The sequence below is a fragment of the Amblyomma maculatum genome, chromosome 2 (assembly GCF_055883805.1).
Source record: "Amblyomma maculatum isolate TAMU_Amacu chromosome 2, ASM5588380v1, whole genome shotgun sequence".
Lineage (NCBI taxonomy): Eukaryota > Metazoa > Arthropoda > Arachnida > Ixodida > Ixodidae > Amblyomma > Amblyomma maculatum.
In genome coordinates this window covers 115,514,091-115,530,062 of record NC_139345.1, presented here as the reverse complement: position 1 = coordinate 115,530,062, position 15,972 = coordinate 115,514,091, and the positions used below count along the sequence as shown (strand labels likewise).

Here is a 15,972-nt window from a genome sequence, read left to right as displayed (position 1 = left end):
CCATATATGCACTGCTTAGCAAGAAGCGCTTACTTCTCGTTCCTTTTATTTTAACAGTGTGATCTGTAATTGAACCGCAGCAACAATTTGGTATTTGCTGCTGGAAATGCTGTTTCTTTATGAAATTGTTATTTTGGTGGAGACGTTGCTTTCCCTTCGCCCGCACATGTTCGCGTATGTATTTGCATGCGCGGTATCAGCAGAATGCTGACAAGGAAGTAGAGACAGTGCAGCTTCTTTTTCAAACACAGTAGCTGTGATTTATTTGTCGCCGTTTCCAGCATATTAAAAACACGTATGCACAAGGATCGATTTATGATGGCTTCCGATGGTATGGCATAAATTATTGATGAAAGAGTGGCTGTATATTCTCTACAGGAGTTTTCATTGTGCCCGTAGGCCTACTGTAAATTGTGAAGCCGTAGAAAAATCAATTCAAGTTTAAAAACAAAAGTTGGTGTCAGCAAAACTGCACCGACTAGTTTCCGGAAGGGCTTTTTCTAAATGCACATAAAGATAGGGCTTCGATACAGGTTTTCCTAATCTGAGGCGGCTTTTGAAGTCATGCCCTTCTGAAAAGTAACTTCTATACCATGACGCATTGAATTTCTAAGTTTCTGCGCACTCAGGTTCAATTTAACAGAACATTGAGGGTTTCGCGTGTGAAAAGCACGTAGCATCGAATAGAAAACTGCACAATTATGAATATAGTGGGAGGAAAAAAATAAACGCTGGCATCTCTGCTTGCTTGATTTCTGGCTTGCTATACACGAAAGGAGCACCACTCTATTTGACGTCTTGTATTATGAAATAAATAACAGCTTCTTTGTCGGTAAAGCGAGTCTTTGCTCTCCAAGCAATATGAGACCTTCGAAAGATATAAAAAAAATGGCTAGCTGCCCCTGTGGTGAGTGCTCACTGTTTTTAACATATTGTCTGCGCCATCGCAGAATATGGCTCCAGATTTCTACCATAACTACAATTCTCAGAAGAGCCATGGAGCGCAGATACTGCGGGTGCGTTACGCGCTACACGAATCTCGGAGTAAGCAGATACATGCGAGGCGCTCTTTACGAGATTTCTCGAGCGCAGGGTGCAACGCAGATGTCCTTTCAAAGCTGCGGAGCGTTCGAGAACGTAGAAGAGTTACCGCGATGTAGCCTAAACTCTGCGACGAGCTCCTTCACGAACAAGAGTCCACTGGACGCCTTCTCTTGGGAATATCGGAGATGCGTTAGATCCCAGTGCTTTCACTCCTATAGTACGCTCATCTGTCCGGTGTAGATCGTTAAGATGGCGTCTGGGAGGAGACCGCGTTCATTGACCTTAGAAACTGCCGATTTTCTGCGGCAGCAGCCTATACGCTTCGTTGTCGTAGTAGCTACTGCACTGAGGAACGGATTCGGGCCACACGCAGAGCTTGTTCTCCGGGTTGAAAACCGTTCCCGGTGAACACGTCTTCTCGAAGGCCACCAGCTGTCCTCCCTGGTGGACGCAGTCGTAGAAGCGCCGACAGTCGTTGGGATCCGGCACGCTGCCGGCGGACGGGCAGTGGAACTCGGAGATGCCTGGAGTCGCCGGTGGAGGCGAAGGTGGCGACGGCGGTGACGGCGGCTTGGGTGGGGAAGGTGGCGAGGGTGGCATTGGTCTCGACGGGGTCGGAGGTGGCGCCTGGGTTGTCGTTGTTGTGGTGGTGGTGGTGGTTGTGGTGGAACTTCTCGTGTCCGGTTTGTGGCTGGGAGGCCACCACACTCGTTTGGTAGATGGCGATGTGCTGCTGCTTGTCGTCGTGCTTTGCGTCGTGGGAGCTGTGGGAGTGGAGGGAGTCGTTGGTTCGCTGCTTCCTGCATATAATCACGGAGGACAGCGAGGTCAAGACAAGGCCGATGGAATCAAACAGCGATCGAGGAACAGTTTCGACGAAAAAAGCGATTGGACTCGACTGTTCTGAGTCATATTCGCTGAAACTACGGCTGATCGTTTTGCATATGATTGAAAGGGAATAACGAATATAAAGAACCTAGCGCACGACCAAATCTATAGATTCCTTCACAGCGTTGATGTGAACGATGAGGGCAAGGTACCTTAAAGAAAACATAACATCCCGACCTCGAAAAGGCGAAACATTATGAATACCGGAATTTCATTATATTATGTTATTCAGGAAAGCCGCTCACTTCAGGGGAAAATCAGTTTGTTAAAGATTTATCATTTTGAGGCACTGTGCGTGTGAATTCAGCGTTTCCCTGACAAATTTTGAACAGCTGTTCAGAAGTTACGTGCAAAAGCTAGCTCTGAAGGGTTCGTGACTGGTATTCAATACGCGACACTCGCATCCGATACCTACCGGATGGAGTGCTGGGCCTGGGCCACCACGTCTTCTCGGTCGTCGGCGTAGCCACCGTGGGCGGGGTGACTGGCATTGGCGGAGGCACGGGTATCACTCCCGGTCCGCCCATAGCGAATACCTGGTTGATCGTGCTCAGCATGGGGAATTTGATGCCGTGGCACTTTCCGTGGAAGTCGTCCGTCTCGATCGACCACACCATGCCGCCAGCAAGGCCCATCGCCTTAGCGTACTCCACCTGGGCGCGGTGGACGGCAGCACAGGCTGAGAAATTCGTTTCACTCCGAGCACAACGCGCGCTTCCCGGAGTTCAAAACTTAACAATCACCCTTACTGTCATGCGTGTGCGTTTTTCTTGTCCGAGTCCCACTGGTCCATTTCTAGTTTGTTAATTTCGCAGTGATCGAAACAACACTGCGGCCCTATACCGCCGATATTTTGACGGAGAGTTTCTGCCTACCACTTTTTGTCTGCGATATAGCGTAGTAGTCCAGAGCCCCCTCCTTCCCCCACCCCTTTCTATTGAGTTGTAGGAAAAGGTGCCGCGTCATCCTGTCCTGCGGATCATGCGGAGGAGGACATATCCAAACAATCTTCATGATAAGCAGTGATTACTAGCTGCGCAGCCCCCATTTCCATCACCCTCCTTCAGCATACTTATATACGCACAAATAAGAAATCGCTTTGGGGTTATTTCGCCACGACGTAAAAAAAAAACTAAATAAAAAATCTCCTGTTTTCAACACGCAAGAATGGTTGGAAAGTGAAAACTTGAAGAAGCTTACACCTCCCGTGAGGACTTTTTTTATTTTTTGCAGATTTTCTTCAAATGAATTTTCATAATAAGCGTTTTGTGCATTCTTCCGCCTCCTAATCCGCATATAAGATTCAAGAATGCAGCTACAGGGATGATTATGTTAAAACAGCGCTAGAAACACGGACAAATAGGAATACAAACACATATTGCGCTGAAATGACAACTGAGGTTTTATTCATGAAGCATGTCTTTGTATACACAGAGAGTGATAGAAAGTGAACAACCAGATCTGTCGGGTGACATAAAATGTAACCTTCTCCATTCCAAAAAAACATTTTCCTTCGCATGAAGTATTAGGGAAGTGCTGCTTACACGTTTCTTTACCACTTGCTTGCTATGTAAAGCACGTGTAAGCAGCAGAAACGTGTGTAAGCAGCACTTCCCTAATACTTCATGCGAAGGAAAGGACTTTTTTGGAATGGAGAAGGTTCCATTTTATGTCACCCGACAGATCTGGTTGTTCACTTTCTATCACTCTCTGTGTATATAAAGACATGCTTCATGAATAAAACCTCAATTGTCAGTTCAGTGCAATATGTGTTTATCTTCCTATCTGTCCGTGTTTCTAGCGCTATTTTAACATAATGTCCAACCAACTCGCTCAACAATCCACTTTACAGTGATGAGTATGCTTGCGACACCGTGCGGTTAAGGAACAGAGGACGCTAAGAGCTCGAGATCAAGGACCGCGTATTTTATGTGTGCTGCAGAACGACCACGACACATTCCCGTGCTTCACTGTTCCGCGCGTATTTTTCTGTAAACAAACCAAATTGTTATAGTATAGAAAATTGTTAACTTCATGCAGTAGCAGTATCTCTGCGTAATTTGGTAGACCAGACATCGTACACGGAGGCAAGTAAAAAGAAAAGAGCAGTCGTACGCTGCACGTCATGGCTCGCTGTCCACACCTCTTTGGGAAGCTGACTCGCACTACCATGCAACTTCAGCGCATCTTGCCGCAATTCTTAGTCCATTACTTTCGCGGCTTGCTTGAATAATAGTGAGAAACGCGACTATATAGAGCACCGAACTGGGCTTAGTAAATTATTTTCTTTCTTTTTGTCTCTTCGCTTCCGTTCTGCGGGGACTTTTCTCTCTCTCTCTCCGTGGCATACCTTGGCCGTGATGCTCTCCATGTCGTCGTAGCCGACCCACTGGCGATCCAGGAATGCGTACGGCGCCATGAAGTAGGGGTCCTTCACCACCGTCCACTTCTGGCGACCGAAGCTCTCGCAAATCTGCGAACAAAGTGTCGTTTGTTTGGGCAGGCCCTATCGAATGGAGCACGGCTTGCGTTAAACCGATGCATCTATGCGTAAATGCAACTAAATGAGGCTTTCTCCGACCTTTTCACGCTTATCCACATATCCTTGTTTAAAAGGACCTTGTGCTTTCGGAATTAATTGTGACTGGCAGATAGCTCTATGGATATACCCGGTTGTAAAAAAACTACAGAAAATGTTATGTTGTTACATGATCATTTCTGTGCAGTTTTTGACCGCGAACCTGTTGTGACAACTGAACTGTCTGCAGTAACATCCTAATTTTGTGTAGTTACAAAGGAAAACTACTACAGAACTACAGACTACAGAAGAGTACTACAGAAAACTACGGAAGGGCAAAAATTGCTAAAGAACTATAGAAAAGGGACGTTACGACAAAACTACAGGATATTTTGTCGTATTTTTGATTATGTTCTGTAGAGTGTTTCGACTGGATAAAATATTACAAACTATTAAGCGCCCAGGCTCATGTCTTTCGTTTGTAACTAAATTCCTGGCTTACAAACTGAGATCGACACTTCCTTCAATCAGACCGCTTTATTGTGTTTGAAGCTTCGACTAACCTCGACATTTGAACACAGTCATATCTCTTGGTAGGCACACATTTAAAAAACATAACATATTACACCCATAAAACAAAATTATCAAACTGGCTCTGTGAAGAGAGTATTCGATAGTCCAGCTATAGGCGAGAAATCTATAAAATCTTGCACCTTCACTTTGCTTGCAGTTAAGGTACCTGGGAAACCTGCTATTGACTCCCCCATTTACCTCACCGTGGTATCGTACGGTTTAAATCTAACTTTCTTGCCTGCGGTAGCAGCAGTGTGTGCTCTGAAATGGCGTAAACTCATCATAAAAATCCCAAAAGCAAAAAATTACACTGCCTCACGCAGAAACTGCGTAATCGTTGAGCACTCAGTACCTTCGACCTAATGCATGCAATATCTAGGCACAGTGTAAATTCAGTCACACCTTTGAGCTCACATTCGTACACCTCATCGTTTATTCCTTACAAGTGCATCTGAGTTTCCATACACGCTTGTGATTTCCAGAAGGGGATGAATACGGACATGTTGGTACATGTTGAACAAGGGAATAAAACAGCGTTGTGCAAGATGGGACAAGAGAGGGACAGGCACATTTTTAGGTCCATGACCCTTTTTTCCTCAGTATTTCACCCCATTAGAGCCGAGCACCATGCAGGAGGAAATCTTGTACCCATTGGAAACCGGTGGAAACCTGGCGGCACTAGAGACCGAACCTGGTACCTCCTGAAAACGAGGCGGATGCTCTATCACATGGCCACCGCTTCGGCCCTTATTATTATTTTTTTTTTTTTTTCAAGAGCGGTCCGGGGGACGCTTGTACCCATGTTTACCGGTGGGTGTCCGGCGGTGGGTTTCGAACCAAGCGCCTTCGGCAGCATGGGATGGCAGTGCATGTATCGATCCTTCTCTTGTTCCGTATTCCATAACGCTGTCTTATTACCTTCCTCAGCGTGATTGTTAACTTTTCTAGATTAACTGCTGTGTAGCGACAACAGCGCAAAAAAAAAAAAAAAAAAGAGAAATCAACAGATGCGTATGTATCGCTGTTTTCTAATCCTGCCGTCGTTACGCGTTTCCTTCGCAGCTTTTTCTGCCCATCCCTCATGTATTTCCCCTTATAGTCTCTGAGGTTACAAAAATAAATAAATATGCACCGCACCAAGTCGGCCAATAGTTTGTTATACTGAAGGATTTGAGCTCGTAGCAAAAGTCGAGTAAGCTCTGTTCGCGGGTGCATGTGCTTTAGGACCCGATCAGCTGATATGCTTACCTCATTATATCCGAGCGATCCGGGCTCTCGGGTGTAAGGTCCCGCACGGCCCTTCTGCGGCGCCTCGTCTCCGGGCTTGTGGTCCTCGGCGCGACGCAAAGTGAACGAGCGGCCGTAGAGGCCCATGCCCAGCACTAGCTTGTTGCGCGGCGCACCCTTCTGGATCCAGTAGTTGACCGAAAAGTTCTGCGGAGCGGAGAATAAGATACACATTCATCGTGCGCCTTCCAACACGGCACAGTCAAACAGACCGCGTCGGCTAACGAAATATCGGATAGCAAGATCTACGGGGGGTACTAGGATAGATGAACAGGGTTCAAGAACTTTCGCACAGGGGTACAAAAATATATTTTTTTTTCTTTTCTGGAACGTCCCACCCCACCTGTCACTCCATGGGAATAATAAAATATTTGTGAAGGCACTAAGGCAGAAAAATTCTGTCGCTCTGAGTTAACACCCCGGCTAGCCATGCATTGGTAGAGAGGACGAGGTTTAAAGGCAAATGCAAGAAAGAGACAGTTTAAATACATACAGTGCGCATTACCCAGCCATTCGCATGTGCTTTGTACGCCCGCGGTCTTGCAATGCACTAAAGCTTGTACACTGAAAGTGTCCTTTGCAGGGGGAAGGTTAACTGCTTGCACTTCGTTAGTTTAACTGCGAAGATCAACTGGACGTGACTTAGCTTTCCCGGTGTATGTGCGCGCGTTTTCGTGTTCCATGCTTGAAGATGACGCGACTAAAGGCCGCGGATATAGAACCGCAATGCTCTATATAACATATAGTTGAGCCGCTAGGTTATTACGAGGTTCGGATTTTCTGCCATTGATGACAGCAGTGCATTGCTGTGAGTACAAAAACTGAATCCTGTAGCAAAGCAGGGAGAGTTGAAAGTCTTTTCTGGATCGCGTCTCAGTGTCTCTGCACGCTCCTTGGCGCTTCACTACCTTGTCTACAGAAAGCTATTCAGCGCGCGATTCCAAACGTTCTGCATATCTCAGCCCCGTGCACCTTACCACATTGAGAATATGGTCCTCCGGTTTCTCTTCCGGTCTCGAATACATAGGGGCGTGATGTCCTGTCTTAGTCTCCCAGCCGCCGTGGAAGTCGTACGCCATCACGTTGATGAAGTCAAGGTATCTGAAACGAAGCAGCAACATGTTATAATTGGCTGGCGGACAAAATGGGGCCTCGTACGCGTATAATCTAATAGCTTTACAAACTTCACAGGCTATTCCACGCCCTAACGTAAATGTCACGACATTGTATTGCGAGGAGATATGTTTATGTCTCGACGATAGTTCAAGAACTCACTTAGACACCTGAGGGACGTCATAGGCGGGATCCATAAAGTGCTTGCCGGCGGAAACGGCAGCAGTGAGCAGTAGTCCGTACGGCTTGAACTCCTGGCTCAATTCCTGCAGATGGAAACCAAGATGACGTTACATATTCGTGTGGCACGGATAATTAAACAACAACACTGCTCCAAAATAACATCTGACTAAATATTTGAACTCATTTCCACTCCATTTATGCACTAATATTTCATGGGGGAATCAGTGTTCTGAGTTCAATGAACGTCAGTGTGTGTGGACAGAGCACGTTGACGGCTAGTGCGTGACTGACCCTGAGCAGCGCCACGAAGTTTTGCTTGTCCTCGGGCTTTCCTCCCCTGGCCGCCGGGTACTCCCAGTCGAGGTCGAGGCCGTCGAAGTTGTACTTCTTGCAGAAGTCCACCACGCTGTCGACGAATATCTTGCGCGAGGCCGGCGACTGGGCCATGGCCGAGTACTTGACCGAACCCTCGTTCCAGCCACCAATGGCGATGAGCGCCTTCAGCTTGGGATTCTGTTTCTTCAGCGCCGTGAAACGCTTGAAGGCCCCTGCGTTCGCATGCGCGCTCTGTATGACGTTTGAATGCATATGCCATTGCGGTGCTTTAACGGATCCTAAACTGTAATTACCGCTTCCGGAGCTGCTCGTGATCAAAGTAAGTAATAAAAAACAAGCTCTCTAAGAGCCAGTTATGCTAACTTGCACGTGAACCTGTGAAGTAAAAGAATTTGTGACTGAGTCAAGCTTCAAACGGTGAAACTTGTTTAAACGACTTCATGTTCATGCAGCTCGGCTTACGAAAGGGTACCATGGCCTGCAATCAGTGGTAATAAATTAATAAATTTACAAGTGAAATAATAACATGTTTTAATCTAATATCCGGAACGTATATGTACACGTATATGATGCTCCATAACAGTGCCCCCATCGAAATGACCGACCCTACACTTCGATAGTAAATCCGTTTCACACATTCCTGGTGCAAACAATTTGTAATTTCCGACGCTATGTGGGGATTGCAACATACGCCGTCCTTAGCCTGAGTTTATTGAGGCCGGCGCTCTTACCTTCGATTGAAAGGGCAACGTTTACTATTAAATACTAACATATGCTAAGCAGTTTTATTGTCTTACGATTAGAAATAACCTCTAGTGGGCTGCTCTGCTTACGTCATCCTGTGCTGTTCTCGAACGGAGCTCATACTCTATTTACGCAATAGATCCCTTCATATCGAATGCCACATAGCTACAGCATAACCGTGCTGAACAAAATGAAAGGATCAACGCAAGCACCTATGTTAAAGTGCAGGCAAGAGAAATGACCAGCTCTATTGACGAGCCTACGAACACGTCAACCGATTCGTGGAAGAGGCAGATGAAAGATGCCGAAAGTGCAATGAACAAAGACCTGGTCCTCTTAGCGGGCACTGCAAGCACACTGTAGACCCCTTTCCAGAAGCCAAAAACTCACGGTGAGCGGCAAAGCCGTATGCATTTTTGCGTTCTGACGGTTAAGTTTACTTTGATAAGTGAAGGGTACGGGAGCACCCGGCCTTGAATTTTTCAAGGGAGACAGGCTCCACCACGCCCACGGGCATCTCCCCGAGAGTGGTGCGTTTTCCAATGTGTGAAGCGCGCACAAAGCGCGTTTGACGCAGACGCACCTTTGCCGTAATTATCCTCTAGGTCGTTCCAGGAATCAAGACTGCGGATCTTGTGGTCGCTGCCCAGACCCGCGAACCCGTAGACAATGTGGGTGCAGATAAACGGGTCGATGCTCTCCACGGGGAACTTGCCGGCGCCTGGGCGGTACACGGCCCAAGAACCGTAGTAGCAGAACACCTTGTAGTCGTGCGAGTCTGAAGAGGAACATGCAGACAAGCGTGCGCAGGCAGTGAGGAGTCTGTGTACACAAATGCGACAGCTGAAACCATTGTGCAATCGAGCAATCTGAACATTGCCTAGTTATTTTTTTTTTTCGAACGCCACGATAACTCGTCACCGGGTGGTAATGCGAGTTTGCGGCTGGCCTCAGTTGACCTCGACACTGGAGGTGCCACGAACCACTCGTCTAGGGCGTTGTGGACATTAGTTCGTCGGGCGCCATTGTTTGCGAGAATGCGTGTATGGCGTGAAACGCCTGTTTTCTACGGTCATGACAGTGCGCAACCCTTGTCCGGAGTGTCTGACCCATAGAGTTCGCTACCGAACTTTGTGAAATGAAATACGGCATTCCTTGAGACTCCGCCATTTCTGTCTTAGGTGCGATTACGAGAGGTCTGCTCCATCCTGTTGGCCAAATATACAGGGTGACCGTAATCAGGTGTTTTTCTACGCGGTTCAACAGCAGACTACGTGGGCCTAGCTGTTTTCACGGTGCCTGTACCTGCTGTGAGAATAGTTTCATTGTGTGCAAATTTACGGGAGCACAGGTCAGGAAAGTCAGAGAAGGTCAGGGAATTTTCTTGTAGGGGTGACGTCTTGCGTTGCTCTTTATTTTTGTTAGAACTGTGCGAGATTGGTACAGTTTGCTATCAATCACTGTGCACATTCCAATGAACAATGGTTTTACCATGCATTGAAATTATATGTAAATTCACAGTTAACGTTTGTAGCCCACCTGTTGTAATGCCCTACGAGCGATGCATGCATCCAATAAACAAGCAGAGTGGTGATGCGAAACTGCAAAAAAAGCAGAAACAAGACTTGCCTGCTCGCTATGCTGCACATGCATGGATGGGATTCTTACCGAGAGCGTTACGCCGACGGCAAATCACTTATTATTAGTACTGCGCACACCACTGCATCAGAACAAATGAAAAATTTACACTCATATATTTTTTTGGAAAAAAGTATGTACGTAGGGTGCGCATTATAAACTATTTCCTCGCTCGCAGCGCAGCACACGTAAGTGCCATAGGCGGGAATCTAGAACTGTTTCTCCTGAAAATTCGAAGAGCCCTTATCGTTCGCGAATTTTCAGACAGTTCCGCCCTGCTGCCTAGAGTATTTTTCTCAGAAAGAAGGAGTCTGTCCAACTACCTGAGAGCAGTTTCCAAGGCCCTACTCTGAAACTCAGATCTCTGAAACTGTACCGCTATGTGTACATGTGACAACTGGCGTGTGTGCAGAAGCCATGGACTGCATGTGCGAGTTGAGCTTTTTCTGAGGCGGCGCATGGTGTGAGATTTACGCGTTTGTGCCTGCAACGAAAGTGTGTATGAAAACGCATGTTGCATGTTGAGCGAGACGAGTGTCGCCAAGTGTATGCGAGGTCTTCTCAATAACATGGACCATGCACCACAAATATTGTCATCGTATACTGTGACATTATCATCCTCCATTCGTCGCCTAATGCACCTTTCCTTCCATTTTTCCCCTTACCCATGTTCTGAGTAGCAGGTCAAGGTCTTTACCGCTGGCTGATCTTTGCACATTTGCTTTCATTAAATTACTTTCTCTCACTCTTAGCACTGCTCAATAATATTGCATGTTATTTATTTTATATTGTTTTTTTTTTCTATCTGAAAGCACAAGTCTGCGTGTTTAGTTTAATCCTAGTGACACTAAGTTGTCGACCGGGCTTTTTCAAACCTTCTTTTACAGCGTCTCCCATAGCCTGAGTTGCTTTGGGATGATAAACCCTACCAACCAAACCAGACCAAACCTTCTTTTACAGGATCCGCATTGCAGACACTCGTTATTGCAAAGTTCGCAGGCGAGTTAAAAGCGGGTTTGCCCAAATAATATGACAATTCTGGTCGTGGCGTATTGGCTGGCGATGAGGTGCAGTTCGGCAACTGTAATCTCTAGCGGCATTTGTATAAATGCAACGTGCGCATTTGCTTACCTGAGTATCGTGGCCGGTGCACGTACGTGTAGCCCATGATAGGGGTCGCCAGTGCCGGAATCGCCATCAGCGCCAACAGCGCTGCAAGCAGTAAGCCGGGCAGCATCTTCTCCGCTGAGTGCAGCTGCGAACCGACAGGAACAACAAAGGACCTTGCAGATCAGCGACGGAATAAGGGACCCGATCGAGGTCTCCGTGTTCCCGCGCCTTCCGTCTTCTCGACGTTCCAGCGGGAAACTCACGTCAGAACTTACGCGCGCGCGCCAGTGCGAACGAAAAGGACGACGACACAGATTTACAGACAACCCTCGAGAAAGATTTGCTTGAATACGCCCGCCGTCGTCGTCTAAGGGGAGAGTTGCGGAATCCCGCCCGCGTGTGTGTAAGCGTGCACGCATGAGCAGTTTCCGTTCAAGCATCGCGCCGGTGCGAAGCCTCCTCCTTTCTGTCTTTTCGCCTCGGCGCTTCGACGCGGCTGTGGCATGCATCTACTGGAGGTGGCATTAATTACCGCTGTCATGGTCTATAGCTATACACGGCAGTGGGGCTGACGACACTGCTTGGGCTCTCGACCTCCCGGCACGGAAAATAATTAGGCGCTGTTTCGCTTGTATCCAATGATACAAATTGCCTAAACGCTGCCGTGATGCTGCGGGATAAAAATTTCAGGTTGCAATCAGTTTGGCCTTACGATCAATATATCAGATAAGAATTTTCATGTTGGGCGGACCTACTGTTGCAAGTATTACAATCACGGGGTCTTCGCACCTACTCGAGAGGTAAAGTGTATAAATCTTCACAAGGAGTCCATTTACGAAGTAAGCAAGGCTGAAGGACGAATGATGCCGGTCGCAGGAACTGAACAAAACATTGCGCTTCTACTGTTTCTCCCCTCCACATAATTGTCTACAGATTTTTCTTTGCGTCTCTTTCGTTTTTCGAACATTTCTTTTTCTTCTTCACGAGTCGTACGAACGCGCTCTAACGAGACTGCTGGTCGTTAGCCCTGTAGCCGTGACATCTTTTCGCAACAGTTTTCTGATGAGGCGCACACATAGCTATCTACACATGTACTTAAGCCTGGTCGTCTTCGGAGCTTAAGGACAATAAGCATGAAGCTGACTTACCTCTGATCAACGATTTGCTCTATGAACAACCGTTACAGTGATGTCCACTGGGTTCAGGCCTTAATCCAAGGGCAGATTTCGCAAGTCGGAAGCTCCCAGAATAACTGCACTACACGAAGTGTGCTAATGGCTTCAGGTATTGACCTCCGCGGCTTGTAATTAGACAGTGTTTAGGTAACCGTCGAAGCTGCTGATGTGCGTGCTTCGAACACCACACGCAGAAGCCGCGCACTGGTGTTGCCCCTGACATAGAACGCGTGCTGAGAGAGCATGCAGAGAAGTTCACATTTATAGCGTATTTCACGTCCGTCCCTCTCTCCCCCAACGCCGACGCGCTGGCCGCATCAGCGGCACTTGCTCATCGCGCCGCTGAGGAGAGGGCGTTAAAGGGTTGCGGACCTGTTTACTGCGACAAGACCGAATCTTCCTCACCGCACCGCCTGACTTCTCAGCCGTTACCCCCCGCGCGAAAGGTCCCAGGAGGAGGTGCCGGCATTGGGGCAAGCTTATCCGGTCAGAGAACCGAGACATCGCGGCCTACCGCACCCGGGCGCACATACACGTTCGCGGGGGAACACTCGGTTGATCGCGGCGGAAGAGCAGAAGTAACAACACAAAGAAGTATGTACGTAAAGACTATGAGTAAGAAAAGCCGCGAAACAAACGCAGGCACCGCAAACACGCGGCGGAGTGCCCCCCGAGGAGTGCATGTGTATGTTTGCTCGAAGGAGTTGTAATGGCCTGCCCCACAGACCCTTCGTGTATGCGTTGGCCGACCGCTGAGTGTAGTCAGCGAGCGATGTAAAGAGAAGAAAAAGGACAGAGTCCCACTTTATGGGATGGAGCGTGTGGCGTCTCCGTTCCTCAACGCCTGCCAGAACCGGAAGAATATATGCCTAGCAGCATCCAGTCCGCGATTTTTGGCTTCTTTGCATTTTATTAACTATCAAGACTGACGAAACAAATCAGTTCGTCAACCAATTTTTTTATACGCGTGTTTAGGTAGGTTGGAATAGTGATTCGGATAGGATTCCTCCTCCACGTGTTGTTATACAATCTGCAGCATCACACACACACACACACACACACACACACACACACACACACACACACACACACACACACACACACACACACACACACACACACACACACACACACACACACACACACACACACACGCACACGCACACGCACACGCACACGCACACGCACACACACACACACACACACACACACACACACACACACACACACACACACACACACACACACACACACACACACACACACACACACAGTCCCTCGTCAATAAGTTTCTTAACATAAAACTGCACAACACGGCGAATAATCCCCCTTCTTTTTTCTGAAATAGTAAAAACATTGACACCCAATCCCGCGATATGTAAAGTGACGCCAACGTTACAAGTACTACAGACAAAATAGTAGGCAAAAGGTGGGGAAGATGGACTTTTTGTCGGTGCAAAATGAACAACGGGCCCTAGAAGGGGAGTTTCAGACCGCTCACCAGCGTTTCGACAGGCCGATTTCTCTTTGTCGAGACAAAAACAGTGCTCTTACAGCTTTTCCGTGAATAGAGACAGTCGGCTTGTTGAAACGCTGGTCAGCTAACATAAACATATCTATATCTTCCTTTGTTTGTTTGGTTATGACGATGTTGATACCTTATTTTATGCAAGAGCAGTTGTGGCCAAAGAACCCATTTGGTCTGGTATTGGCAAACCTCAGGTAAGAAACGCTGATTGTTTCCTTCTCTATATTAATATATACTACTTATGGCTTTTATATCCGAGTCATTGTCTTCTTCTTTTTGGCTGCACGTGTGTCTCTGCGAAATACTCATATCATATCTAGAATAAACATTTTATGGTGGAAACTTCATAAGTGTCCGTCCGCGCGTGCGTGCGTCTGCTAGAAGTGTCACACTTCCTTGCGAGATTCCGCGTGATACCAGGAGATTGTGACGTCATCACTTGGTGACATCATCGACCATGTACGGACGTGACATCATGACCGGAATTGACCTCATTATGATGTCCCATCTGGTCATTACCGATTACTTCCCCAGGCGATTCACGCATGTATGAAGCTCACCTCGCCGGGCGTTCGATCCGGACGCCTGTGCTCAATCTTAAATATTAATAATAATTGGTTCACAGGAAGGGAAAGGCGCAGTAACTGTCACACTTGCTCTGTGGACACCCGAACCGCGCCGTAAGGGAAGGGAGGAGGGTGGGAATGAAAGTGGAAAGAGAGAAAGAGGAGCCATAGTGGATTGGTTGGTTGGTTGGTTCACAGGAAGGGAAAGGCGAAGTATCTGTCACACTTGCTCTGTGGACACCTGAACCGCGCCGTAAAGGAAGGGATGAAGGTGGGAGTGAAAGTGGAAAGAGAGAAAGGGGAGCCGTAGAGGGCTACGCAGTAATTTCGACCACCTGGGGATCTTTAACGTGCGCTGACGTCGCACAGCACACGGACGCCACTTCGTTTCGCCTCCATCGAAACGCAGCCGCCGAGGTCGGGTTCGAACCCGGGAACTCCGGCACAGTAGTCGGGCGTCTTACCACTGCGCCACCCCGGCGGGGCATTTCATTTGGCGCTTCCTCGAACGCCGCATCACACAGCATGCAGAAGCGGACGCAGTGCGGAAGGAATTAGCGGCGTTTCAAACAAAGGATTTCGCCTCATCGCACTTTACAGTTCCAAAATGCCCCATAGATATTTTTCTTGCATGAAACCCTGTTTGCAAGTTCATACACGTACTCGCATTTGCATGCATGTCATGGAACGTAGCGATTGTGGCACTTCGTGCTGCCTATCCTCATGACACTGCGGACGACTGGATTCATGGTCGTGGCTGTCTCATTTTGATTTGGTCGATATGGGAAAAGCGTCCACAGATAGTGAGTAGTTTGCAATGAGCCTCGAAGGCTTTTAATTGTTCTGTAGCCCGTTCGCCTTCTGCACTGTTGCATTGAAACTTGTTGGTTTCGTACGTAGAACACCTGTAATGGATTCATGCTGACGGCAGCGCAGACGTCGAAGATGCAAGGAAGGAAGACAAGACAGATCGCCTTCGTCTTTTCATCCTCGTCATTCGCGCTTCATTCAGCATCAATCCAATTCAACTCGCCCAGCTTTTCATTTTACTGTAGTAATTCATGAACATGTCCAGGCTAACACTTCGCGGTAAACACGGTCTACTTCTGAGCCTGTGGAGGGGAATTTACGATGCCACAGAGGCTCAAAATTTTGGAATGTAAGATAGAGTCCCATCCTCGCCATTGATGACCTTGGTAGTTTCGTAGTGTTTGTAATCGCGCTATAATAAATTGCTCAGCGGGTGATCGTGTGTCCTGCGCACTTCGA

General features: G+C 47.7%; 1 protein-coding gene across 1 annotated transcript; it reads right to left on the bottom strand.

Annotated features, from left to right (window-relative positions):
- Positions 1-246: 246 nt before the first annotated feature.
- Positions 247-11,807, bottom strand: LOC146199626 (chitinase-3-like protein 1). The gene is made up of 9 exons (XM_084592791.1): positions 11,456-11,807; positions 9,270-9,464; positions 7,898-8,154; positions 7,586-7,689; positions 7,288-7,411; positions 6,272-6,457; positions 4,283-4,405; positions 2,348-2,585; positions 247-1,844 (listed from the first exon to the last, which is right to left on the bottom strand). The coding sequence occupies exons 1-9, from the start codon at positions 11,559-11,561 to the stop codon at positions 1,327-1,329; spliced, it is 1,851 nt and encodes a 616-aa protein (XP_084448917.1). The 5' UTR covers positions 11,562-11,807; the 3' UTR covers positions 247-1,326.
- Between the last annotated feature and the right edge of the window lie 4,165 nt (positions 11,808-15,972).